Source organism: Schistocerca piceifrons, chromosome 3 (genome assembly GCF_021461385.2).
Source record: "Schistocerca piceifrons isolate TAMUIC-IGC-003096 chromosome 3, iqSchPice1.1, whole genome shotgun sequence".
Lineage (NCBI taxonomy): Eukaryota > Metazoa > Arthropoda > Insecta > Orthoptera > Acrididae > Schistocerca > Schistocerca piceifrons.
This window is the reverse complement of record NC_060140.1, coordinates 952789259-952815438: the sequence shown is the minus strand read 5'-3', so window position 1 is coordinate 952815438 and position 26180 is coordinate 952789259. Positions and strand designations below refer to the sequence as shown.

The window sequence follows — 26180 nt, the reverse complement described above, 5'->3', positions numbered from 1 at the left end:
GTCTCTCCATCGCAGGTCTGGGCCAAGATTCGACGCGTCTACGGCTATCGGACACCTGTCAGCGTCCCTGCGCTCTCACTGAATGGAGCAGTTTGTACTGACTCCGACGTCATTGCAAACCACTTAGCGGAGCATTTTGCTATGAGTTCTGCTTCTGCGAATTACCCCCAGGCCTTCCGCTCCATTAAAGAGCGGATGGAACGTTGGAGCCTTTCTTTTCGCACCCACACTTCTGAATCCTACAATGCTCCATTCAGTGAGTGGGAATTTCACAGTGCCCTTGCCGCTTGCTCTGATACCGCTCCAGGGCCAGATAGCGTCCACTGTCAGATGCTGAAACACCTTTCAGTAGACTGCAAGCAACGCCTCCTCGACCTGTACAACCGTCTCTGGGTCGAGGGTGAGTTTCCGTCGCAATGGCGGAAGAGCATTGTCATCCCCGTTTTGAAACCGGGCAAGAGCCCTTTGGAGGTGGACAGCTACTGCCCCATTAGCCTCACCAACGTTCTTTGCAAGCTTCTCAAACGGATGGTGAGCCGGCACTTGGGTACTTGGGTACTGGAGTCACGGGGCCTTCTGGCTCCGTCTCAGGGTGGGTTCCGTAAAGGCCGCTCCGCCACCGACAATCTGGTGAGCCTGGAGTCGGCCATCCATGCTGCTTCTGCCCGCCGTCAGCATCTGGTCGCTGTCTTTTTCGACATGCAGAAGGCGTACGATACGACATGGCGTCATCACATCCTTTCTACGCTTCATGGATGGGGTCTTCGGGGCCCTCTGCCGATCTTCATCCGCAATTTTCTGTCGTATCGTACCTTCCGCGTGCAAGTCGCGACCTCCCATAGTTCCTCCCGAGTCCAGGAGAACGGGGTACCTCAGGGATCTGTCCTCAGTGTCTGCCTGTTTTTCATTGCCATCAACGGGCTCGCTGCAGCGGTGGGACATTCTGTCTCCGCTTCCCTGTATGCTGACGACTTGTGCCTTTACTACAGCTCTATTGGCATTGCAGCTGCTGAACGTCAGCTACAGGGCGCTATCCGTAAGGCACAGTCTTGGGCTGTAGCGCATGGGTTTCAGTTTTCGGCTGCCAAGACCCGCGTTATGCATTTCTGCCTTCGACGCACTGTCCACCTGGAGCCGCGGCTTTATCTTGATGGCGAACTTCTTGCTGTGGTTGAGACGCATAGGTTTTTGGGTGTAGTTTTTGATGCCCGGTTGACTTGGCTGCCTCATATTCGGCAGCTTAAACAGATGTGTTGGCGGCATCTAAATGCTCTGCGATGCCTTAGCCACACCAGGTGGGGCGTCGACCGATCTACTCTCCTACGGCTCTACCAGGCGTTAATCCAGTCTCGTCTGGATTATGGGAGCCTGGCTTATGGCTCAGCATCCCAATCTGCGTTGCGGGTGCTGGACCCAATACTACACAGCGGGATCCGACTTGCCACTGGTGCCTTCCGCACCAGCCCTGTGGACAGCATACTTGTGGGAGCAGGTGTCCCTCCACTGCGATTGAGGCGCCAACATTTACTGGCGGCTTATGCTGCCCATGTTTTTAGCTTGCCCGGGCATCCAAACTATCGTATCCTGTTCCCGCAATCGGTCGCCCATCTGCCAGAACGTCGGCCCCGGTCAGGTTGTATGATCGCGGTCCGTGTCCGAGAGCTTCTCTCCGGGCTTGGGGCTTTACCTCTTCCGCCTCCTTTCCGGGCACCTCTGCATACACCCCCATGGTGTGTGCCTCGCCCTCGCCTTCAGCTGGAATTGGCACAGGGCCCGAAGGACTCAGTCCCTCCGGAGGCCTTCCGCCGCCGCTTTCTTTCCCTCCTTGCAATGTATCAGGGCTCTGGCATTGCGTACACTGACAGCTCGATGGTTGCTGGTCGTGTCGGTTATGCGTTTACTTTAGGGGACCATTCCGAACAATGTTCATTGCTGGCTGGCTGCAGCGTTTACACTGCTGAGCTGGTCGCCATCTTTCGTACCCTGAGCTCCTGCTCAAGTGAGTCCTTCATGATCTGTAGCGATTCCCTGAGCGGTTTACGAGCTCTAGACCAGTGTTTTCCTCGTTCTCGCCTGGTGATGGCTATCCAGGAGTCCCTGCATACTCTTGCGCATTACGGCCGCTCTGTGATCTTTGTTTGGACCCCGGGCCATGTTGGGATACCCAGAAATGAAAATGTTGACCGCCTGGCGAAAGAGGCCACCAGTACACCATCTCTGGACATTGGCCTCCCGGAGACCGATTTGCAAGCGTTCCTATGCAGCAAAATTCTAGACCTTTGGGACACTGAATGGCACGCCCTGGCTTCACGAAACAAACTTCGGGCCATCAAGGAGGCTACCGGTGTGTGGAGCTCCTCCTTGCGGGTCTCTCGCAAGGAGTCTGTTGTTCTCTGCCGGCTGCGCATTGGGCACACTCGGCTTACGCACCGCCACTTATTGTGCCGTGAGGACGCACCTCTATGTCGCTGCGGCTCCGTTTTATCTGTGGTCCATATTTTATTGGAGTGTCCGCTTTTAGCTGTGCTCAGGCAGTCATTCGCACTGCCTGACACGCTCCCTGCCCTTTTAACAGATGACTCTGCTATGGCTGACTTAGTTTTATGTTTTATTCGGGCAGGGGGTTTTTATCATTTAATCTGAGTGTTTCTGTTTTATTTTATTGTTTTGTGCCGATTCTGGCCTTTGGCCTACGATTTTAACCTGATTTTTTAATGTGTTTCTAAGTGGTTGGCTTTTCCTTTTTTTTAATTTCTATGGTCGGCCACCCACCGTCACACTCTGTGTGATTTTAGTCCGTTTTGTCTGGTCTTTGTCTAAGTTTCTCTTGTTCTGTGTCATCTGTGATCTATTCTGTTCATTGTTTTTATTCTCTGTGGGTGTTTTAAGTATTTGGAAAAAGGGACCGATGACCATAGCAGTCTGGTCCCTTGAATCCCACAAACCAACCAACCAACCAGAATCTACTATGTAGGAATCAACATGGATTCCGGAAACAACGATCGTGTGAGACCCAACTCGCTTTATTTGTTCATGAGACCCAGAAAATATTAGATACAGGCTCCCAGGCAGATGTTATTTTTCTTGACTTCTGGAAGGCGTTCGATACAGTTCCGCACTGTCGCCTGATAAACAAAGTAAGAGCCTACGGAATATCAGACCAGCTGTGTGGCTGGATTGAAGAGTTTGTAGCAAACAGAACACAGCATGTTGTTATCAATGGAGAGCCGTCTACAGACGTTAAAGTAACCTCTGGCGTGCCACAGGGGAGTGTTATGGCACCATTGCTTTTCACAATATATATAAATGACCTAGTAGATAGTGTCGGAAGTCCCATGCGGCTTTTCGCGGATAATGCTGTAGTATACAGAGAAGTTGCAGCATTAGAAAATTGTAGCGAAATGCAGGAAGATCTGCAGCAGATAGGCACTTGGTGCAGGGAGTGGCAACTGACCCTTAACATAGACAAATGTAATGTATTGCGAATACATAGAAAGAAGGATCCTTTATTGTATGATTATATGATAGCGGAACAAACACTGGTAGCAGTTACTTCTGTAAAATATCTGGGAGTATGCGTGCGGAACGATTTGAAGTGGAATGATCATATAAAATTAATTGTTGGTAAGGCGGGTACCAGGTTGAGATTCATTGGGAGAGTCCTTAGAAAATGCAGTCCATCAACAAAGGAGGTGGCTTACAAAACACTCGTTCGACCTATACTTGAGTATTGATCATCAATGTGGGATCCGTACCAGATCGTGTTGACGGAGGAGATAGAGAAGATCCAAAGAAGAGCGGCGCGTTTTGTCACAGGGTTATTTGGTAAGCATGATAGCGTTACGGAGATGTTTAGCAGGCTCAAGTGGCGGACTCTGTAAGAGAGGCGCTCCGCATCGCGGTGTAGCTTGCTCGCCAGGTTTCGAGAGGGTGCGTTTCTGGATGAGGTATCGAATATATAGCTTCCCCCTACTTATACCTCCCGAGGAGATTACGAATGTAAAATTAGAGAGATTAGAGCGCGCTTGGAGGCTTTCAGACAGTCGTTCTTTCCGCGAACCATACGCGACTGGAACAGGAAAGGGAGGTAATGACAGTGGCACGTAAAGTGCTCACCGCCACACACCGTTGGGTGGCTTGCGGAGTATAAATGTAGATTAGATGTAGATGTACCGGTCACCTAGCTGTACCTTCTGCGGCATGCCCTGATTCCTGGGGTTGTTAGTTTTCAACTGCACATTACATTCACGTCCCCTCATACCCCCTCCAGGTGACCAAATCGCTTGCCTACATATGCGTAATGTTATACGGCTCCACTTAATGTGGCACATTAGCTCACTAGCTTGGCACATTAAGTCGCACCACATTTGACTTACTTACATAATATAATAAAAACATACATAACATAATAAACATAATAAATAGAATACACTACTTGCTTGTCAGAACAATGGTGTATCTTTGTAGTTATATGTGAAACATGATGTATGTCCTAGGTTATATCATAACATCTATTATCAGCATTAATTAACTAAATCCTACACAAATTACAGAATTTATGACATTTAATTAACTGCCCAAATAAATATAAATCATATAAATTTATTAAAAACGTAGAGCTTTTGCTCATTTGAAATCACATTTTCCTTTGAGCACTTCTTCGTAGCACTTCACTGACACAAACATAGCATATGATTGGTTTTCTAGGCTCAAAGTTCAGATATTCACAGTCCAGCCGCCTCTGTAGAATTTCATGACCTTCTTGGCCACATACTGCACTGAACATGGGTCAGACCTCAGTCACCCTCAGTGCTGAAAGATGATTGCTGTTGAAATACAACTTTGGTGTAGTTACCAACAATCATATTACTTCCCGAATCCCCATAAATCAGACACTGAACACTCTCCCAGTGGAATCGACACATTCACAGACAGGATGGCAAGCAAAAACTGATGTATAGCACAGGCAAACCACATTTGATTCAGCTCAACAGTTCAAAAACTCTGTCCATGTTCCCACTAGAAAACACATCCTTCATGCTGTGAACTTTTGACACCATAAATCAACTAACATTTTATCATTTCTCTGCAATTTTAATGCGTCTAATTGGAAACTTTAAAACTAATACTACCTTGTGCAGAAATCTCCCATTTAACCCGGTTTTTCTCAGCAGCTAAACTGCTGTATAAACTCTTCAATATTCTATTTTCATTAGAACACTTATCCTTAGAATTATTGTCACAATCTTTATATGAAATTATCCCCAATATTTATTTATACAAATCTATACGTAACCCTTCCATAATAACGTACATGATAGAATTGACCCACATAATATACCCTCAAAAGTTTGCTACATTTTTTGCGTCTAACCACATGTCCTTTTGTCACAAACAATTTGAATTTTATGAAATCTGATGACCTCCAAGCACCTAATTTTGTGCAAACAATAATTACAAATAAACTACACATATTACATGAGAAATACATCCAAAACACTACAAGTAATACACATAAATAGCCGCTTGAAATTTCACCCTCAGACCTTGCGTACAGCACAAATTTTGTTCCTCATGTGCACAACTAATTACTGTCTGCCGACCTCCTTGCACCATTAATTGTGCCACCAATATTTACTCCCTTCTTGCACTAAGCTGTGTGTCCATGCTTCATTACATACATCTTAAATTCACCACATATACCATTTACACAAACAATGTAACCCCAAAAATTCTTGAAAACTACACATTAAATACATTTATTTACACACTTATATCAAAACACATGCTGTTCTTTTACAGGTGCACCTCCACCACTGTCGGCTCATACATTTATATTACCAGTGAGAGTATCTTTTGAACCTCACTTGTTTCCAATTTTCATCTGTTCAAATTCAAGCCCTCTTACATCTTTCACCAACAGCTTCTTTCATTTACAGACAAAGTTGTGACTACTGCTAGAACACTATTTATTGTTTTGTGAGATGCACAATATCTTCCTTCATTAACATTGATCGGTTCACTTACATGCAGCTCAGTTTTCAATTTTGCCCCCTCAATAAACATTGCTCCCTGAAAAGATCGTTTATAATATCCTTTCCTTTTTTGTCCATATCTATTGTGTACATTGTAACATCAGACCAACCCTCAAACTCATTTTCACAATCAAATAATTCAGTAAACATTTCCTTTGCCCCCGATTTTCCGTCCTTCTTACAATACCTTTTGCTACTTTATACTTCTGCCATACCCACCAGTGAGGCAGTAATAACTTCAGCATTTTTCCTTGCCATCTCCAGTCATTTATCAAGTAGTCACTTTCTACCTTGCTCTACCATTCAGTACCAACATCATCTCCTAAACAGATATTTTCCCTAATATCCACTTCTATATTCTCCTGATCTGCCTCTGAGAATCATCTGTAGGATTTGGATTGTTCTCAAAATCTGTCACTTTACTGTTCTCCTCAGAATCAAATGTACTGTTTTCTGTCTCCGAATTAATGATGTCAGTAGCTACAACATTTTCGTAATTATCCACACAACTTAAAACCTCATCCCTTTATATAAAACCTCACTTACTTCTGCTGAATTGCTGCAAACTTTTTATCACAATTAACTCTGTTAATATCCGCCCCTAACTCGTAAGGTTCTTTACTTAAAACATCCATTACAACTATAGATACATTACAGAAATCACCACCTATATATAACTCCATCAACTTGTTGCTCCACACTAGATTTCACAGTACGTATGAATTCTACCAAACTCAAATCTAACCCATTCTGCTTTAAATTTACTCCCTTATCAGACACCTCCCTCCATTTTATGTTTTAACATACTGTATAATGCATTTCCACATTCATACCTCAGCATGCACTCAAAATTCATGTTTTCATCAAGAGCTGTCACTTCACTTCTGTCAAGAGAAATGAATGCACAGATTCCTTCCTCTTCAGATATCTAAATCAGTAGCTTCAGCTTCACAACTCCAGCACCTAAAATATCATCTTTACCTCTCTTTAACAATAAACCACTCACATCCACAGTTATATAATAAAATTTGTCTCCAACTGTCGAGACTATTGCTTTGCCATGAGACTATTGCTATGCTGCCTTCACCAGTGCCTTCACATACTTACATTGATACACCACAAAGTTCATCTCCATAGGTAGCTTCAGCTACTTCCTCTGATACAAAATCATCTGCATTACTTTCACCTACTTACTATAATTACCCACATTACTATGTTTCATTACCTACATTACTGTAATTGTCCTCACTGCCTAGTGCCTCATTAGAATTCATCATACATTCCCATCCACCAAATTCAGATCCACCTCTTCCTCTCTGTTGATCACAAAATCATTCAACATACATACATACATACATACATACATTCATTCACTTCCCTGCCACAAAATAAATTTCCCAGCCCCATATCATCATCATCATCATCATCATCGAATCTCTAAACACATTTTACCACATTTCTTGCATCCTTTTAAGGGTTGCAGTGCTCAAAATTATTCCCCATTTCTTATAACCTCCACATTCAACATTTGTGGCTTCTTTGCTGAATTTTTGACACCCACAGAATTTTTAAAATAATGTTCTTTTCAACTCCAGTTTATTTTGCCGTCTCCGGACCTGAGATGTGGCAATCACTAATTTCCCTTCCTCTTATTCCGGCATTGCATTTTGTAATGCTCCTGCTCCTCAGATCTTTGTGCCCAGTTCTGATTTCTGTTGTGAGAATTTCCGTTTCCATTCCCGCTTTGAAAATAATGATTACCACTGGAGTGATAATTATTTTGTTGATTATTGTGAGTATTATTATTGTTCCTGTTCTGGTACCCATTCCTCTGTCTACTCTTCCAATTTTGTGGCTTGAATTTTAATGCCTGGTCAAGTTTCTCAATAAAATCTACATACTCGTCAGTGGGATTTGTCAGGCTGTGAACAAGATCCCATTGTAAACATTGCAGTAGTTTCCAGAGTGAAGGCAAAGGCACAGAGTTTGAGTCTCAGTCCGGCGCACAGTTTTAATCTACCAGGAAGTTTCATTGCAGTAGTTGTCTCTCGAGCATCATAATCTCCATCAACACTCCCGGTGGACAATTTATATGCATCAACTTAGCCAGTTGACACACACAAAAATCGCACATTGAGTCACTTCCATGTTTGAAACTCGGTCCGTTTAGGAACTCATTCTGAATTCATGTTTGCTTCGCTTCACTCGAGAATTTGTTCAGGAAACAACTCTCAAACACTTCATAGGTAGTAAATGAGGCTCTCATTAAACATGTCCATGATTGTATATTGCTCTCAAGATGTCTTGTAGCAAACTTAATTTTTGTCTCTTTGACATTCTTCTCACGTGCAGCAAGAAAATCAACTGGTTGGTGTTATCCATGATCTGCAAAACATTTTGTCATTCCTGAATTAACCCCTGGAACACGTATTACAGTAGTAGACAGTCATTGCTATAGAATTTAATTCTGCCCATACGTATTCAATCTGCTGGTCACTCTGCACAGCTTCTTTGTTTAATCCCAATTCAAAATGTTATCTATTTTCAGGAACTTCCTTTTCGTATTGTACTACTCTCTGTGACAAATTGTTAACCAATTTAGTGATCTCTTCATCAAGCATATTTTGCCAGTGCATACAATTCTTAATATCATCGCCCGGCTCATCGTTTGTCTTTTACAATTTTTCCTTCAAATCTCTTCCCACTTTATGGAGAGGCTAGTCCTCTCAAAAATCTTGCCCACATCTGTCCTTATCACTGATTCAAAGTTATAAGTTTTCCCTTCTATATGATATTTAATTTTCTTCTCCTCATGTTTTACACTTTATGCTACACTTCTCTCTGTGTTCTCAATTTTTGTGCTTACAGATCATAGTTATGTTTCTACAGAACTTAGCTCTGTACCCAGCACTCCCATCTAGACTGCATTTCTAGCAAATTTTTCATTAATTGTGACAATGTATTGTCTGAAAGTTTACTTCCCCTCTCTAACTTTGGATTATCAGCCCCATCGATAAGTTCAATTTCAACACTATCACATTCAGATTTAGGGCTAACTGACCCTCTAGCATTATCTGAACCACTAAGACTGGGTAGTTGATCAGTCGTTGTGGGCTTCATCACTGATGACGGCCCTGTGGGTTCAACATATTGACGCTATTGGTGCGTGCACTTAACTTATTGGTTATGCTGGCTGCTTCTACTATGTTGCTGCTGCCGAATGTGTAGAGCCTGGTGACGTCGACACTGATGAACAGTCACCACCGTTGGCCTGCACAGCTGTTGCCAGCGTCAGTCTCCACACTGGCTGGCTGCTGCAGACTCCAACTCAGCATGCCTCTGCGTAACCTTTGTCTTCATTCCCTGTCAAATTCCATGCCTAACTTGTGCTGCCAATCCTAACACCCACAACTTCGTTCAGAGCCCCCAAAGTAACTGCCTATCATGCAATAGATTTGCGACCTGGATCACAGAATATTGTAAAGTGTTAGAATTGCGGTTGTAATTCTAAAGGGATTGGATTCGTATACCAAACGAGAAAACCCCAAATTACGGCAGCACCTAACAGTTTTCTGGTCTTCTAAACAGCATCCCATAAGAGCAAACCAGTTGCACCTTTACCTGCGGTTACTCATATTTTATGTGCTTGGGCTATGGACAGCTCTGTTTAAAAATAATAGCTCAACGTATTCGTAGGGTCGAGCTGCGCACACCTACTTTCATTGCCCCATTAATTTGCTGCAAATAATAACTTGTAAATGTGATCCTGCAGTCAGGTAGTCTATGCATTGACTAGAAATACAAAATAAAATTTAATGAATAATATAACATGGGTTGTATTCTAACATCTGTAATTGATGTACTCAACAGAGAATTATGTTGAATAATGTTTATTCATGAAAGAACATGTAAATAAATGGGTCGTGATCCTGCGATATTCATTTAAAATGCAGACAGAGGATTCCCTTATCAACTACAGTAATGTTACGTTGAGAGCATTACAAGAATGGGAGCAAAATCTCCAACTAACTAGTCATCAGAGATATGCAAAAACAGCCCATTTTGTAACCACAAGACACGAAATATTCACCGGCTCAAAATGTTCAGAGTTCAAAATAATGATTTAAAAATTAACACATGTGAAATGAAGAGTAGAAACTTGTACTGTGTGTAATCTCAGTTCTGCAATACAAGCAGAAAATTTTTTTGTCCTACTCTGGAGCACATTTAGACCTCTCTAAAGATAAAGTTCCTTGACTAATGAAAATATGGCAGCTGCCATTCACCTTTCAGAATCTATCACCCACTCCATCAAAAACCACATGATACCACTGCCAAGTCTGCCTTCTTCCACACCGAACATCCCAAGTGTCTGGAATCACTCTCTTAAGCTCTTCGCTGGAAGTCCTAGTCTCTACTTGACTGCTGTAGTGTTCAGTTTGTCTGTTTTTCTGTTGGCTGAAGGACGCCCCATCGAAAATACGTTGTTTGTAAGTTCCACAGACGTGATTTGACTCAACTTGACCACTTCGCAGACTAAACTGATGTATTACAACAATATTTAAATAAAGTAATGTTGTGAATATATTGTGACACACAGCTCATTCACAATAATTACAAATAAAGGTTTGTTCACAAATAAATATGCTAATATTCTTGTGCAATTGTGCTCACATTAAATAGCAATGAATTGTCATTAAGTATTGTTTAAACAATTATTTTGCCTTTTTGACAGAAGTGTATTTTGGTTCTCTTTTCAATATCTAGCACATGTGATTGACTTGTGAACTATTCAATGAATAACCATAAAAGTATGACAGTATGTGACATATTCATGCTGTATTCATTTGCCATGTAATTGTGGAGAATTCGATGTTGTGACAAACATTTGCATAATAAAAAAAATATAAAAGATATTATAAGCCAATAAGCAAAATAGATACAGAGGAAATCAAATAATGGAAACTCCAGGTAGGAATATCAACAGTGTAGGAAAAGATAGATTGCTGCTTACCATAAAGATGACACGTTAAGTTACAGACAGGCACAGTTAAGACACTTACATGAAGCTTTTGACCACAGCCTTCATCAGAAGAAGAGACACACCATTCAAACAATAGAAGATCCAGGATGGAATGTAACAATATTAGATAAGGAAAGTTGCTACTCACCATATAGCGGAAATGTTGAGTAAAGATAGGCACAACAAAAAGATTCACACAATTATAGCTTTCGGCCATTAAAGCTTTTGTCAGCAAAACACACACACACACACACACACACACACACACACACGTCACACACACACACACGCTCAGACGCAACTTGCACACACATCTGCAGTCTCAGATAACTGAAATCACACTGTGAGCAGCAGCACCAGTACATGATGGGAGTGACGACTGGGTGGTGGTAAGGTGGAGGCTGGGGCAGGAAGGGGGAGGGATAGTATAGTGGGGGTGGCAGACAGTGAAGTGCTGCAGTTTATGAGCCATGAGGTAAGGGATTGGGAGCAGGGGTTGTGTAAGGATGGACGAGTATATTGTGAAGGTTCAGTGGACAGCAGAATACCACTGTAGGAGGGGTGGGAAGGATAGTGGGCAGGACATTTCTCATTTCAGGGCACGATGAGAGGTAATCGAAACCCTGGCAGAGAATGTAATTCAGTTGCTTCAGTCCCGGAAGGTACTGAGCTACGAGGGGGATGCTCCTCTGTGGCCGGACTGTGGGACTTTTAGGAGGTGGTGGGAGACTGGAAAGATATGGCACGGGAGATTTGTTTTTGTATAAGGTTGGGAGGATAATTACAGTCTGTGAAGGCTTCAGTGAGACCCTTGATATGTTTTGAGGGGGACTGCTTGTCACTGCAGATGCGGCAACCCTGGGTGGCTAGGCTGTACGGAAGGGATTTCTTGGTATGGAATGGGTGGCAGCTGTCAAAGTGGAGGTATTGCTGGTGGTTAGTATGTTTGATATGGACGGAGGTACTGATGTAGCCGTCTCTGAGGTGGAGGTCAACATTTAGGAAGGTGGCTTGTTGGGTTGAGAAGGACTAAGTGCAGAAAAAGGGGAAGAAGTTGTTGAGGTTCTGGAGGAATGTGAATAAGATGTCCTCATCTTCAATGCATATAGGGTAGATGTCATCGTTGAATCTGAACCAGATGAGGGGTTTAGGATTCTGGGTTTTTAGGAAGGATTCCTCTGGATGGCCCATGAATAGGTTTGCATAGGATGGTGCCATGCAGGTACCCATGGCAGTACCCCGGATTTGTTTGTAGGTAATGTCTTCAAAGGAGAAGTAATTGTGGGTGAGGATTTAGTTGGTCATTGCAACTAGGATAAGGTGGCATCAACAGTGACGAGCAGGCACTGTGTGGTAAAGGGACAGGAACTGTGGAGAGTCAGTGGAGGGAAATGGTTGGTATCTTTTATGTAGGAGGATAGGTTCCGGGTAATAGGTTCAAGGTGTTGGTCTAAGAGAGCATAGATTCTCTCAGTTGGGGCACAGTAACCGGCCACAATGGGTCCTCCTGAGTGGTTGGGTTTGTGGACTTTAGGAAGGTTGTAGAAGGTGGGGGTGCGAGGAGTGGAGGGGTAAGTAGAGATGGACTCTGGGGAGAGGTTCTGGGATGGGCCTAAGGATTTGAGTAGTGACTGGAGATCCTGCTGGATTACAGGAATGGGATCACTGTGGCATGGTTTGTAGGTGGAAGTATCTGACAGCTGACAGAGCCCTTCTGCCATGTAATCCTTGCGGTTCGAAACAACAGTGATGGAGCCTTTGTCTGCAGGTAGGATTATAAGGTGGGGATCAGTTTTTAGATGGTGGACTGCAGTTCTTTCTGCGGGATGTAAGGTTAGTTTGCATGTCGAGGGATTCGGGGAATGATGGTGAGGCAAGGTTCGAGGTTAAGAAATTCTGGAAAGTTAACAGGGGTTGGTTTGGAGGCAGTGGGGGTGGATCACAGTTGGATGGAGGAATGAACTGAGTTAGCCAAGTTTCAATATTGGTCTTTGGTTGAGTCTGGCTGATCGGGTTGGTGGCAAAAAAGTGTTTTCACTGTAGGGACCGGGAGGAGAGAAGGTCTTCAACAAGTCCTGCATGATTGAATTTGCGAGTGGGGCAAAACGTGATGCCTTTGGGAAGGACTGATATTTCTGTGGGCCTAAGGCTTCTGTAGGAAAGGTTCATAACTGTTTGTGGGTCTGTTTAGACTCAATGACTGCTTCACAGCCTGTGCCATATGGATCCTTCCCACCAACACCAGCTTTTCTGAATTGTGCAGGTGGGAACTTTCCTTGCAATACATCCTACTTTCCCGTAACCCTCCTGATCTCAACCTTCGTTAGTCACTGTCCTCACCCATCCAGTCCCCTCCCTGTTACCATTCCAGCACTACACAGCTGTCATTTCACCGCCACATCCAGTCTTTTAATTTCTCTCCTTTCTCCCCCTCCCCACCTTCTCTCCTGCCCTCTGTCTAAACTGCAGCACTTCACGGTTCGCAGCCCCCCCCCCCTACCCCCCAATACTATCCCTCCCCCTCCCTGCCCCAGTCTCTTCCTTACCTCCACCTAGTCGCCACTCCCATCATGAACTGATGCTGCTGCTCGCAGTGTGGTTTCAATTATCTGAGACTGCAGACGTGTGTGTGTGTGTGTGTGTGTGTGTGTGTGTGTGTGTGTTGCTTACAAAGGCCTTAATAGCTGAAAGCTATAATTGTGTGAATCTTTTTGTTGTGCCTATCGCGACTGAGCATCTGTGCTATATTGCGAGTAGCAGCTTTCCTTCTCTATTATTGAGATACACACCATTCATACACACAAGCAAGCACACCTCACACACACATGATCGCCAACTCCAACCAGAATGCAACTATCACTTGTGATCACTTAATGTGTCATCTTTGTCATAAGTAGCAGTCTATCCACATTCACTATAGGTACAGATGCTTAGCTTACTGGGATGATAGCTATCATGCAATGCTATCATCTGAGATACCATTTGCTGAGATCACATGAAGCTTTATTGATTCAGAGGTCTGTTGTAAATTTTTTTATTCACTGTGAAATATTAAATTCTGTAGCTCCATAGATACTGAAAATATTATTGTCAGTGTACATGCCTCATTTTTCTGAGATCACAAATGTATTCAGATTTGCTGTAATACTTGACTATAAATTATTAAAGATTCTCAAAGATGTATTAAGAAGCCATCTTTCAACTTGCCTGCCTCTGCTATTTTTGGTGCATGTCCTGCACAAAGGCCATGTGAGCAACAGCCGTCTAAATTCCCAGCTGTGGGATTTATCCATTTCCATTGACACAGCTTGTCTTTGTACCTGGACTCACTCACACCAGTCACCTAGCTGGACATGCCATGATGTGCCTTGAGTCCTGGGCCCACTAAACAGTCAGGTGCACAACAATTTCACCTCCCATTACACCCCTTCCAGGTGGTCAAACTGCTTACCTACATACATCTAACATTACAAATGGGGAAAATGAGGTATGTGTGCTACGAAGTGTTGGAACATCTGTTATGTTCACCAGATTTAGCTCCTTCAGACTTCCAACCTCTTCCCAAAATGAAGTTTTCCTTGCTGATCAGGGTTTTTCTTCCACCGAGAAGTGACTGCTGTTGTGTAAAAGTATTTTGCAGCAATTCCGGAAGAACATTACAGAGATTGAGTAATGTCATTGGATGAAGCGGATGAATGTTAAAGGGAATGTTGTCAAAGATCAAAAGATATTTGGAAATATTCTAATTTTCATTGCCAGATTGAGAACTTTTCAGACTACGTACATAATGTGGTCTTTGAACTAGGATTCATATCCAAGACAGGTGAAAACATTGTGTTGTGTTCCTGAAACAATTTGTTTGTACAATTGAAGATAATAGTAGGTGGACATTATGTTTATGGCAACTAGTATTTTGAAATAATAAGATGTGAAGTCTGTCAGACTCACAATGTTAGTTACATTTGGTAGTGTAACAACTACAGTGGTTATTGTATTTGAGACATTCTTATATTATATATATGTTAGTTGAAAACTTGCACTTGACCAGTGCATCCTGGTGGCTGAAAGAGACTAAACATGTATTCCAGGAGACAATGGCCAAACTTCTGATTGGTGACATCATTGCACAGCAGGCTATAGTAATTAATGGTAGGAATAAAATTTTGTTATAACTGGGTGGGACGAAACTAAGCAGAACGTGTCTGCTGAGCATGCTATGTTGGCATAACCAGTCTCTACACTTGGAAGAACTGAAGTACAGACAGAGAGCATATTGACTCATAGTGTGTGGTAGAGAATGTCAGGAACGCCTGATTACAGTACCTTAACATCTATACAGAGCAGACTCAGCACTCTTCTGTAACGGGGCTAACCACCTAGGAATGTTTCAAACTTTGCATAAAGGAATGCTCTGAAGTTTAGGCCACCTTTGCCTTCCTTCTACTCTTTCAAATTTAGTTTATTTCATCTGCATCACTGATACTGATGGAAGTCAGCTCTACTAGTTTTAGTATGTCCGGTGTCTACAACTGCCGCCACTGTGGAGTCCACTGCTATGAGTCTGCAAGTATCTGTGGAGGGAACTTCAATGACAATGGTGACTGACTGATGATGATGGCCAGGCTGATCTTCCGTGAATGAATTGATCTGCCTGTTCGCGAGCTGCTAGACTTGGGAGCAGGGCCGCTGTGCTGCAGCTCCTGGGCAGTAGAAGTACTGCCTCACTGGCTGCATGCAGGGTTTACTTCTCACGCTGTCTTTTGGGTTGCCGTTGGATCCTCTGTCTACACACTATCTTGACAACCAACAACAGGGGCATACAGATTTCTGGGACCAAGCCCAAACACAGCTTCATGCTATGAGAGCATTGAGGCTCCAACAGGCGTGCACAGCCATTCTGGGCTGTAGGAACTGCGGCACTGACCTCAAACAATGCCAGAGCCTCTGCCTAGAGATTCCTCTCCAGGCACTGATGTTCTACTGTGCGCCTTCGTGCAACGTGAGCCCAGCATGGTCACTGCTTGGCAACACTGGGAAGAAGACAGTGTGATCATAAAATGCTTGGAAATAAATGTCTGTTAATTGAATGATGTCTCATTAGCATCTCGGTGCTCTGCAGGACTCTACCACTATACCTCCACTCGGGTATCCTACAAACACATATGCTCCTAGAACATGTATTTTTGTTGACTGATGTGGTGGTCACTCTTATATTTGCTGGTATTTGATTTCCTGATCCAGTTCATAGAGAGAATAAAAAGTTTGTTGTCTGGGAGTGAGGAACATACTACATTTATACCAAATAAATATTCAGTGGCATTTCTGCCTTTGTTTGCAGGAGCTACACTGATTGTGCCAAAACATTACATAGTATCATAGTGTGTTGGTCCTCCTTTGGAACGCAAAGCAGCAGCGATTCTGCATGGAGCTTATTTGACGAGTTAACTGAATCTTCCGTTGGTTCTTGATAGAACAAATCTGTAGTAGGTTTTTGGAAGTATGTAGCACCAGATGTCTCCACACAGGTCACAGGTCAGTGGTTTTTGGGCACGAAGTTGGTGCCCTGCAGCGTCCCAGTTGCACTGCATGTAATTCAGATCACGCGAATTTGGTGGCCAAGACATAAAAGTGTGTTCTTTATCATCTTCCTTGAAACAAGGTTGCACAATTACAGCCTTATGATATGGAAATTTATCCTGCTGGAAGATGCCATCACCACCACGGAAGGCATCAACGTGAAGGGATGCAGGTGTCTTTCTGCAGTAATTTTCATGCAGTCCACAGCTGTCATGGTGCCTTTGATTACAAACACAACTTTCATGCAAACCCAAGTGAATGTCTCCCATAGCATAACGTTACGGTCGTTGGACTGCATCCGTGGCGCGCTGGACATTTCAAGCAGCCCTTTGCATAACAGTAACTGTACTGGACACAGCCATTGACCTTGTGCAACAAGAAATATGATTCCCCCAATCAGACGACACATTGTGGTTGATCCATGGTCATGTCTTGATGACATTGTGCCTACTGCAAGCATAATTCAGTGCCATTGGGTCAACAATGTGCACTAAATAGTGTGCTCCAAAACAATTGTGCCTGCACCAGCACCGAGCGAGGTGGCGCAGTGGTTAGCACACTGGACTCGCATTCGGGAGGACGACGGTTCAATCCCGTCTCCGGCCAACCTGATTTAGGTTTTCCGTGATTTCCCTAAATCGCTTCAGGCAAATGCCGGGATGGTTCCTTTGAAAGGGCACGGCCGATTTCCTTCCCCATCCTTCCCTAACCCGAGCTTGCGCTCCGTCTCTAATGACCTCGTTGTCGACGGGACGTTAAACACTAATCTCCTCCTCCTCCTCCTGCACCAGCATTGTACCGTCCACAAATCTACCACAGTTTGACACCTATCCTGCTGCACAGAGCAGTGTTGCCCACTTATCGCTTCTCTGACCTTCAGCCACTTTCTATAGATGATTATCACTGTAGCCCGGGAACAGCCATCCAGCTTCTCAGTTTGCAATTTGCTCTGCTGGGCTGTAACAATCTGCCATTTGTCAAAGTCATTTATGTCAGTGGATTACTCCATTTGCAGTCCATATCATTGCTAGAATGATTCCCTGTTCATCCACTTTTATACTTTTCTTACTGCATCAAGTGCCTACATCAGCAGGTGGTATTGAAATTTGTGGTGGTTAGTGGTCATAATTTTTTGCCTAGTCATTGTGTGTGGCTGTACTTCTTACACTAATTAAAAATTACTTGATGAGTGAGACATGTTGATTAAACCTGAAGTATGAATCAGTGAGCTTAGAAAAGGCATTTATAAAATCGTTGTAGGGGTAGAGCGATCTTGGGTTGATAAGCATATTTGCAGCCTGGAGTGGTGATACATTGTAGGCTGTGGTCTAGGGAAGTGCCATGGCAGCCAAGCCGTATATTCAGTACAAGGCTTTCACTGCATCCATGGCATGCCAAGCAGAGAACTGTGTATTTGAACAGGTGTGATGAAGGACTGTATATGTGATGCTTTGGTATATGGAGTACTTCAGAAATTTTATTTCCTGTTGCAGCTGTGTGTAGCTTCAGATGCCTGTGTTAACCGTAGAAAGTTGTTCTAAGGATAGAGCTAATAGCTTTAATGGCTTCTACCTTGCAACCTGTAACACAGATTCTGCAACGAATTTCCACTCCACAGGACAGTGTGCAATGATTTGGAAACTTCCTGGAAGATTAAAACTTTGTGCCCAACCATGGCTTGAACCTTGGACTTTTGCCTAACGCTGGCAAGTATCCTACCGACTCACAACCTACCTCACCACTTCAAATCAGCTTGTACTCCACTTCATTCCGGAAACAATCTGCTAGGCTTTGGCAAAGCCAGTTTTTGACAGTATCTTTCCTTCCATGAGTGTTCATCCCATAAAATATGCAGGAGAACTTCACTAAATGCAAATGATTTGGTGGGTTGGGTGGTTAGAAATATTCGGTTGTTTGCAGGTGATGCTGTGGTGTATGGGAAGGTGGAAGGTGGTGTAGTTGTAGGGACTGTAGGGGTGACAGGCTCTAAATATAAATTAAAAAAAAAAAAAGTAAATTGATGCGGATGACTAGCAAAAACAAACCCATATTCAGATACAGCATTAGTAGTTTGCTGCTTGACACAGTCGTACTGTTTACATCTGGGAGTAACATTGCAGACCGATATGAAATGGGACGAACATGTGAGGATTCTGGTGACGAATGGTCAACTTCTATTTATTGGGCAAACTTTGGGAAACTAGTTCATTTGTAAAGGAGACTGCATCTAGGACTCTGGGGCCACCAGTTATTGGAATTGCTAGTGTTGGGATCAGCACCAAGTTGGATTAAAGGAAAACATTGAAGCAGTTCACAAGAGGGCTGCTAGATTTGTTTCCAGTAGGTTCGAACAACATGTAAGTATTACGGTGATGCTTTGGGAACTCAAATGACAATTCCTGGAGGGAAGGCGAATTATTTTCGAGGAACGCTATTGAGAAAATTTAGAGAACTGGTCTTCGAAGCTGATTGCTGAATGATTCTACTGCTGTCAAAATGCATTTTGTGTGAGGACCATGAAGATAAGAACAAGGAATTAGGGCTCATAAGGAGGCATATAGGAAGTCATTTTTCCCTCACTTTATTTACAAGTGCAGCAGTAAAAGATATGACTAGTAGTGATACAGGGATGCTTAGGTATCTCTGTCAGTGGAGCAGTTGTCCATGCAAGGCAAAGATCCCAGGTTTGTGTCCCAATCCAGTCCGTTGCACTGTTTTAATCTGGCAGGAAGTTGCATCCACAGATTACTTTATCTGCATATGATTTCTAACATTAATGGAGTACAAAATTACACTTGTAGCTTAACCCACAATGATTCACAAATCTTGTGTAATGTGACTGATTCTGTTACTTCGTGCTCTTGTATAAATTCAAACAAGATGCAGTGACATCATTTGACTTCGAAAATGTGTGCACATAGCTCTAAAATTTCAGTAAAAGACAGCCCTAAGACTTAGTTCATGTAATAAACAGGAAAATATCTGGGTTGACCAGCACAAAAAGATGGCCCTTAGAATATATCAATCTACAACCTTGTTACCAATGTTTTTCTTGTTAGATGATTTGCTGTCACTGTCGCTCGTAATTTTATTTCTTTTTTTATTTTGTGTATAAAATTATCTCTATATATTGCTTAAACTTAGTGACCTCATAACTGGATTTGGGATTGGGAATGTTTGCTATACGAAGCAAAAATAGAGAAAGCATTGAATCTCCAGTTTGCTGCTAAAATACGTTGAATCCCAGTCAGTGGCAAGAACTGTACTGATGCAGTCCAGTGGTATGGCTGGTAGATAACTAAGCACACCTGGTACTACTCTTAACACTCTGTCATGTGTCCAGGTAGCACATAATCTGCCATATAGTGATTCAGCAGACAAAACACTGAGTGAAGCACAGTTGAATGCCACGAAGCCAAGCGGCCAGTCAGTGCTGCGTCTTAATGGTGATATGTTAAAAGATATATGGACCATGTGAAGCATCTCTATTGAGGCCATTACTGAGGATGTAAATACGACATAGCAGGCCCAGCTTGGCTGAGTTTTTTCCATAGACACTGCAATCCACATTGTCATTAACTTCCAGAAATGTAGCAATTTCACATATGCTCCTTTTTAAAGATGCTTCTGCTTTTTATCCAGAAGTCCATTTATTACCTCTTGTTATAAACCCATGTCCCACCCCATTATCTTGTGGATATTATGTTTGGTGCTCCACCTTAGAGCTGTATTACTGTACTTTTCAAAGTTCACTAAATGTGATGTACATTTACAGTGATCAGTTTTACTGTTAGTATCTTGCACACATTTACTATGTTACGGCAGGTAGGCTTCCAAATACTTGTATTCTATCAGTTTGTCTTCCAGTCTTATATCTCATTGTTTTCTTCTTATTTATTAAAACATTATTGACCAAATTATTCTTTCAGTTTTCAAAGTGTATGATTTTCATTTTCCGTAACTTCAGGTAAAATTACCTGATCATGAGTGGAAAGGAGAGATTACATGATGCAGACAGCTGCTGGTATAAGCATATCAAGAGCTTGATCGAATTTATCTTCAAGAGTGTTGGCACTGTTATGGCACCACCTTCGTACAATCTTGTCGCTGTCTCACTGAGGCCACAAATTCTGAAGAAATATAATTTGATACTTGCACTGCAAGAAAAGGCAAACCTACGTTTCTAGCATTTGTAGACTTGGAGAAAGCTTTTGACAACGTTAACTGGAATACTCTCTTTCAAATTCTGAAGGTGGCAGGGGTAAAATACAGGGAGCGAAAGGCTATTTACAATTTGTACAGAAACCAAATGGCAGTTATAAGAGTCGAGGGGCATGAAAGGGAAGCAGTGGTTGGGAAAGGAGTGAGACAGGGTTGTAGCCTCCCGATGTTATTCAATCTGTATATTGAGCAAGCAGTAAAGGAAACAAAAGAAAAATTCGGAGTAGGTATTAAAATTCATGGAGAAGAAGTAAAAACTTTGAGGTTCGCCAATGACATTGTAATTCTGTCAGAGACAGCAAAGGACTTGGAAGAGCAGTTGAACGGAATGGACAGTGTCTTGAAAGGAGGATATAAGATGAACATCAACAAAAGCAAAACGAGGATAATGGAATGTAGTCAAATTAAATCGGGTGATGCTGAGGGGATTAGATTAGGAAATGAGACACTTCAAGTAGTAAAGGAGTTTTGCTATTTAGGGAGTAAAATAACTGATGATGGTCGAAGTAGAGAGGATATAAAATGTAGACTGGCAATGGCAAGGAAATCGTTTCTGAAGAAGAGAAATTTGTTAACATCTAGTATAGATTTAAGTGTCAGGAAGTCGTTTCTGAAAGTATTTGTATGGAGTGTAGCCATGTATGGAAGTGAAACTTGGACGATAACCAGTTTGGACAAGAAGAGAATAGAAGCTTTCGAAATGTGGTGCTACAGGAGAATGCTGAAGATTAGGTGGGTAGATCAAGTAACTAATGAGGAGGTACTGAATAGGATTGGGGAGAAGAAGTTTGTGGCACAACTTGACTAGAAGAAGGGATCGGTTGGTAGGACATGTTTTGAGGCATCAAGGGATCACAAATTTAGCATTGGAGGGCAGCGTGGAGGGTAAAAATCGTAGAGGGAGACCAAGAGATGAATACACTAAGCAGATTCAGAAGGATGTAGGTTGCAGTAGGTACTGGGAGATGAAGAAGCTTGCACAGGATAGAGTAGCATGGAGAGCTGCATCAAACCAGTCTCAGGACTGAAGACCACAACAACAACAACAACTTGCACTGCGCTAGTACAGCCCATAACACAGTTGCACAGCTTTGTGCTTATACAACCACAGTGCTTGCAGTAGTTGCACATGGTCTAGTCTAAATTGTATAAATTAAAATTATGCTGAGGTGGTTCCTAAGATGGTTCATTCCTCATTTTCATACAAAATATTTATAACTCTGTGCACCCAAATTATATACAGAAATCAATACTCTTACTGTGCTTTGCAAAATTATTTGATTGGTAGAAGCTGCAAAAATGTTTGAGGTATTTGGCTTATGTTGATTAACAGCTAGGCAGCAGAGATACCATTGGGCAAGTGTGAGATTTCTTCAGAAGAAAATATTGTTTTCTTTACGTTGCAGGGCTGCATAAGTTTATATGTGATGCAATTGTAATGATATATTTCCAGCTAAAATTGGAATTGTTTAGATTCAAATAGGTGTCAGAAAAATTAGCTAGCTTCAAAGTACTAAAGATTTTTTGAGAGTTATTGTAAGAAATATGTGTTATTAAAACATTACTGTATTTTTATTTCTGTTGTCACTGTTCTTAGAACCACCGGACAGAGAGCCAACTCCACCAAAGAAGAAAGTGAAGTTAACACCAAGTTTTGTGCCTGAAGTGGAAAAGCCAACTAAGAAGGAGAAAACAATAAAAGTAAAAGTTGTACCAAGGGAGCATAAAAAGTCAGAAACAGAAGTTGAAGTAGATGGGACTAAAGAGTTACATGTTACCCTATCACCACATACACCATCTGGAGATCCTCCAGAACCGGAGGAGCTTATAAAAGCTCTCATGGTAAGGACGCAAATTTCATTTAGGTATAAAACAAAAGCATGAGAGGTTAACAACTCAAATATTAGCTGTTACTTGTGGCTGCACTTGGTTTTGCATTTATAATATTAGTATGAATGAAACTATTCAGTTTATATGCTTAAATAATCGTGTTGCTTTTTTGAATTTGTGAAATGTAATTTCTTTTGTAAATAAATAACCTAGAAATTGGACTTCATCATACAGTAAGTCCAACATTGTTCCCATTGCTCTACAAAAAGCTGTCATTTTCTCCTACAATAATAATTTTCATTCATTGTAGATCGGGCGGAACTTACTCCTTCCTTTAATGAATGCGGAAGAGTGTTAGTTATTGACAGCTATTGAATATAGATAGCTTTTACAGTCATGTAAAATTGATACTTGGTGCACAGATCTTTACAAATCTAACAAGGGAATGGTCCAACAAGACATGTTGAAACTTACTGTGAAATTTTTTACACAGGAAAGAGACTACAAAAGAAATGCACTGTCCACATTTTAGCTGCTAAGAGGCACTGTGAGTATTTAAATAAATAGCTGAAAATTGCCAAATTCAGTGTGTCCCGGGTAGCGGTAGAAATGTACACCCCTACTGGCACTGTAGCAACTGCGCATGCACGACTAGGCACACACGCGTAACGGAGGTCAGTGGTATATTTGTAAACATGAAACACGACACAACCCGATCATAATTTGTAAAGGACATTTCAGGTTACTGTTTGTTGATAGTTTCTCTCACACTACAGTACACAGTTACTATTCTCTCGAATGAGCCATTCAAGTAACACCTGTTACAAATTATCAGTTACTTTTTGCAGTATTGGTAAGTATTGACAGTACAGATAAAGCTGAATGAATATTTATTGTGCTTTCTTAAGGCATGCCTGCAAGTAGTACCCTTTTTTCCTTCCAGCTTAACAGTAATGTGAAATCCAATTAATGTTCTCAGTTTAGCAATGATGAAATATGAAGAAGGTGGTTTGCAGCCGAAATAACCTACTTCTCCTGAAGACATACATATGTGTCATTTGTTAGTTGATTTCCTTGACATTGATTCAAATGATATCGACATTTCGTTTGAAATTGTGGGTATGTTAGAAGAAATAGGAAATAACTGTGTTGATTCCATGAATTGCGGTTCGGATGATGTTGTTTGTGCCAGTAACAGTTCTGAAGAAGAATACTTTTGAAGCCTAAAAAAAATACGTACTGCAACAGCTTTTAGTGACAAAGAAAAGGCAGTGAAATATTGGTTAAATGAAGGAGGGAAAAAATGCTTGAAGTTACGCAGTGTGCAAAGGTGTTACTGTTTCATAAAATTGGAGCATGGACTGTACAAATGGAAGAATGAATAGCATGAAGTAAGAAATACGCGCCAAACGGAAACCCGAAACCATCTGAATGAAAAACTGTTCGAAAGATTTGGAACTGCTCGTGAGAGGCTGTGCGCTGTTACCGATGGGGTTCTCTGAGACTGGGCCCTCCAAATTGCATCTGACATGAACATTGCTGATTTACAGACTTCGGCAACTTGGCTACACCGTTTCAAGAAATCATACAGAATAGGAAGTCACAAAAATACCAAGTAAATGTGTAGAGCAGTTGCCAGTGATAGACAATGCTATAGAGAAATTCATAGCTGATGTAAAGACGAAACTTGCTGTTATCCCTGCAACTGCTGTTTATAATGCTGATCAGTCAGGTTTCTGAAAGAGCTGTGTGCACACTGCACTTTATCATTTTGAGATGAAAAAAAGACTGAGTCGGTTGCCAACCAATGTGTGCAATGACACATTCATTTCTGATAATGCCAGTGATAAGTATGACTGGTTTATTGTTTCTGCAGCTGTGTATCTGTCTTAAAGAACCGCAAGGCAAATTAGGACAAAAAATAAAAAATGGACTGTTTAGTTGCAAAAATCTTGTAATCAGCATATCAAAATCTGGGAAAATGGGAAAGAATAATCATAAACATTTCATTCAGAACATATTCCTACCAGCTGCAGAAACTAATTCATTGGAGGGCATGGCTAGGCAAAACCTGCAGAGTGACAACACCATACTGGCAGCATACGTAGCTAGCCTATGACTGATAAACAACAGTTGCTGTAGATTTTCTTGAATGCAGTGCAATTTGTCACCTGTAAGAACAATGATTTCTTTTTCAATCTGTGTACAGAGGTGAGCTGGCATTCTTGGTACGTGGCACTCTTCAGATGACCCTCATAAAAAAAGTCATAGACTGAAAGCTCAAGAGCCATATATAGTTAGCCTTCCTGGAAATTACACGATGCCCAAACATACTTTTCACTACTGCCATAGAGCAGTAGCATGTGAAGTGGTTCCAGTTTGTTGAAAACAGGTGTGCTGAATATCAAGATTTGGAATTGTATGGAGTCCTGGTGCCACAAATGTTTCTAACGTGCTGAAATATGTTTAGACATCACAGTGACAGCACACCACATCCATTGCCAAAAAGGAAGGGTCTGTAACCCCTTGAAAGTTCACTGCATGCAATATGGTAACTTTGTTGCTTTTTGATGAACTTTGATGAAGGTGGGTGGTGTTCCCTTGAGTTCAGTTTGGCTTTTTCATGAAATCACTGAAATAAAAATGGGCTTCATTGGACCTAAAGATATTGAATCAAGTTTGCGTCTTTACTGACATCAGCAAATTTAATGGCACTGAACACAATCATTTGTGCAATTTGAAGTTTGTTCAGATGAAATTGAAACTGAAGCAGTATTCTTTTAATGCTCTAATGTCTCCAATGACAAGGCAATTTTTCATACTGAATGACAATGTCACCTTTTGTGGCAACTCTGGCAGTTTCCAAGGGTACATACAACTCCAATCGGGGTTTTCTTCAGAACTAAACCAGTCTTTTCAAAATTCCAATCCCACATTGTGATTGCGGTAATGATGGATTTTGACAACGAGGGAGATTCTGATAGTGGAGGTGAAACTCTTTGTGGTGCAGCTGCCAAACAGTCACTGTATCGGTTAAAGGCTTGTACAGCAACAATGTGCTCGGCACCTCTCCAGTGCTCCATGGTAACCATCTGTCGCTACCTGCTGCACAGTTTGATGTATTTCCCTCTCTCCTGCTATCATAGAAGGCCTGCTAACACTGCTTTCAAAATTTACCATTGTGCCATATTGCATAGAACATATTAATAATGTTTCTGTTTCCTAACAGTTCCTCTTGCTCCTCATGACTTTCATGTTTTTCTCTACTAACTGCTTTTACATTTTGGAGACGTGGAGAGTCAAGGAGAGGGGGTGGGCAGAGGGACAGTAAAAGATTCTGCCTTTCCTCCCTCCTTTTTTCCATCACTTTCCTTTACTCGCCCCGCCCCCCCCCCCCCCCTCCATCTCTCTCTTCACCACTGCCTTCCTCTCCTCTCCTTTCCTTTCCTCCCCTTGACGTACCCTCTCCCTCTCTTTATCCCCTTATATGCTCT

The 26180-nt window shown here is 42.1% G+C and overlaps 1 protein-coding gene across 2 annotated transcripts in view; it reads left to right on the top strand.

Annotated features, from left to right (window-relative positions):
- LOC124787917 (regulation of nuclear pre-mRNA domain-containing protein 1B) overlaps positions 1–26180 on the top strand; it is a 77484-nt gene that overhangs the window by 36221 nt on the left and 15083 nt on the right. For both annotated transcript variants that reach the window (XM_047254904.1, XM_047254905.1), the window contains exon 3: positions 22454–22698. In XM_047254904.1, coding sequence (XP_047110860.1) covers positions 22454–22698 — 245 coding nt within the window. The remainder of the gene's footprint in view (positions 1–22453; positions 22699–26180) is intronic.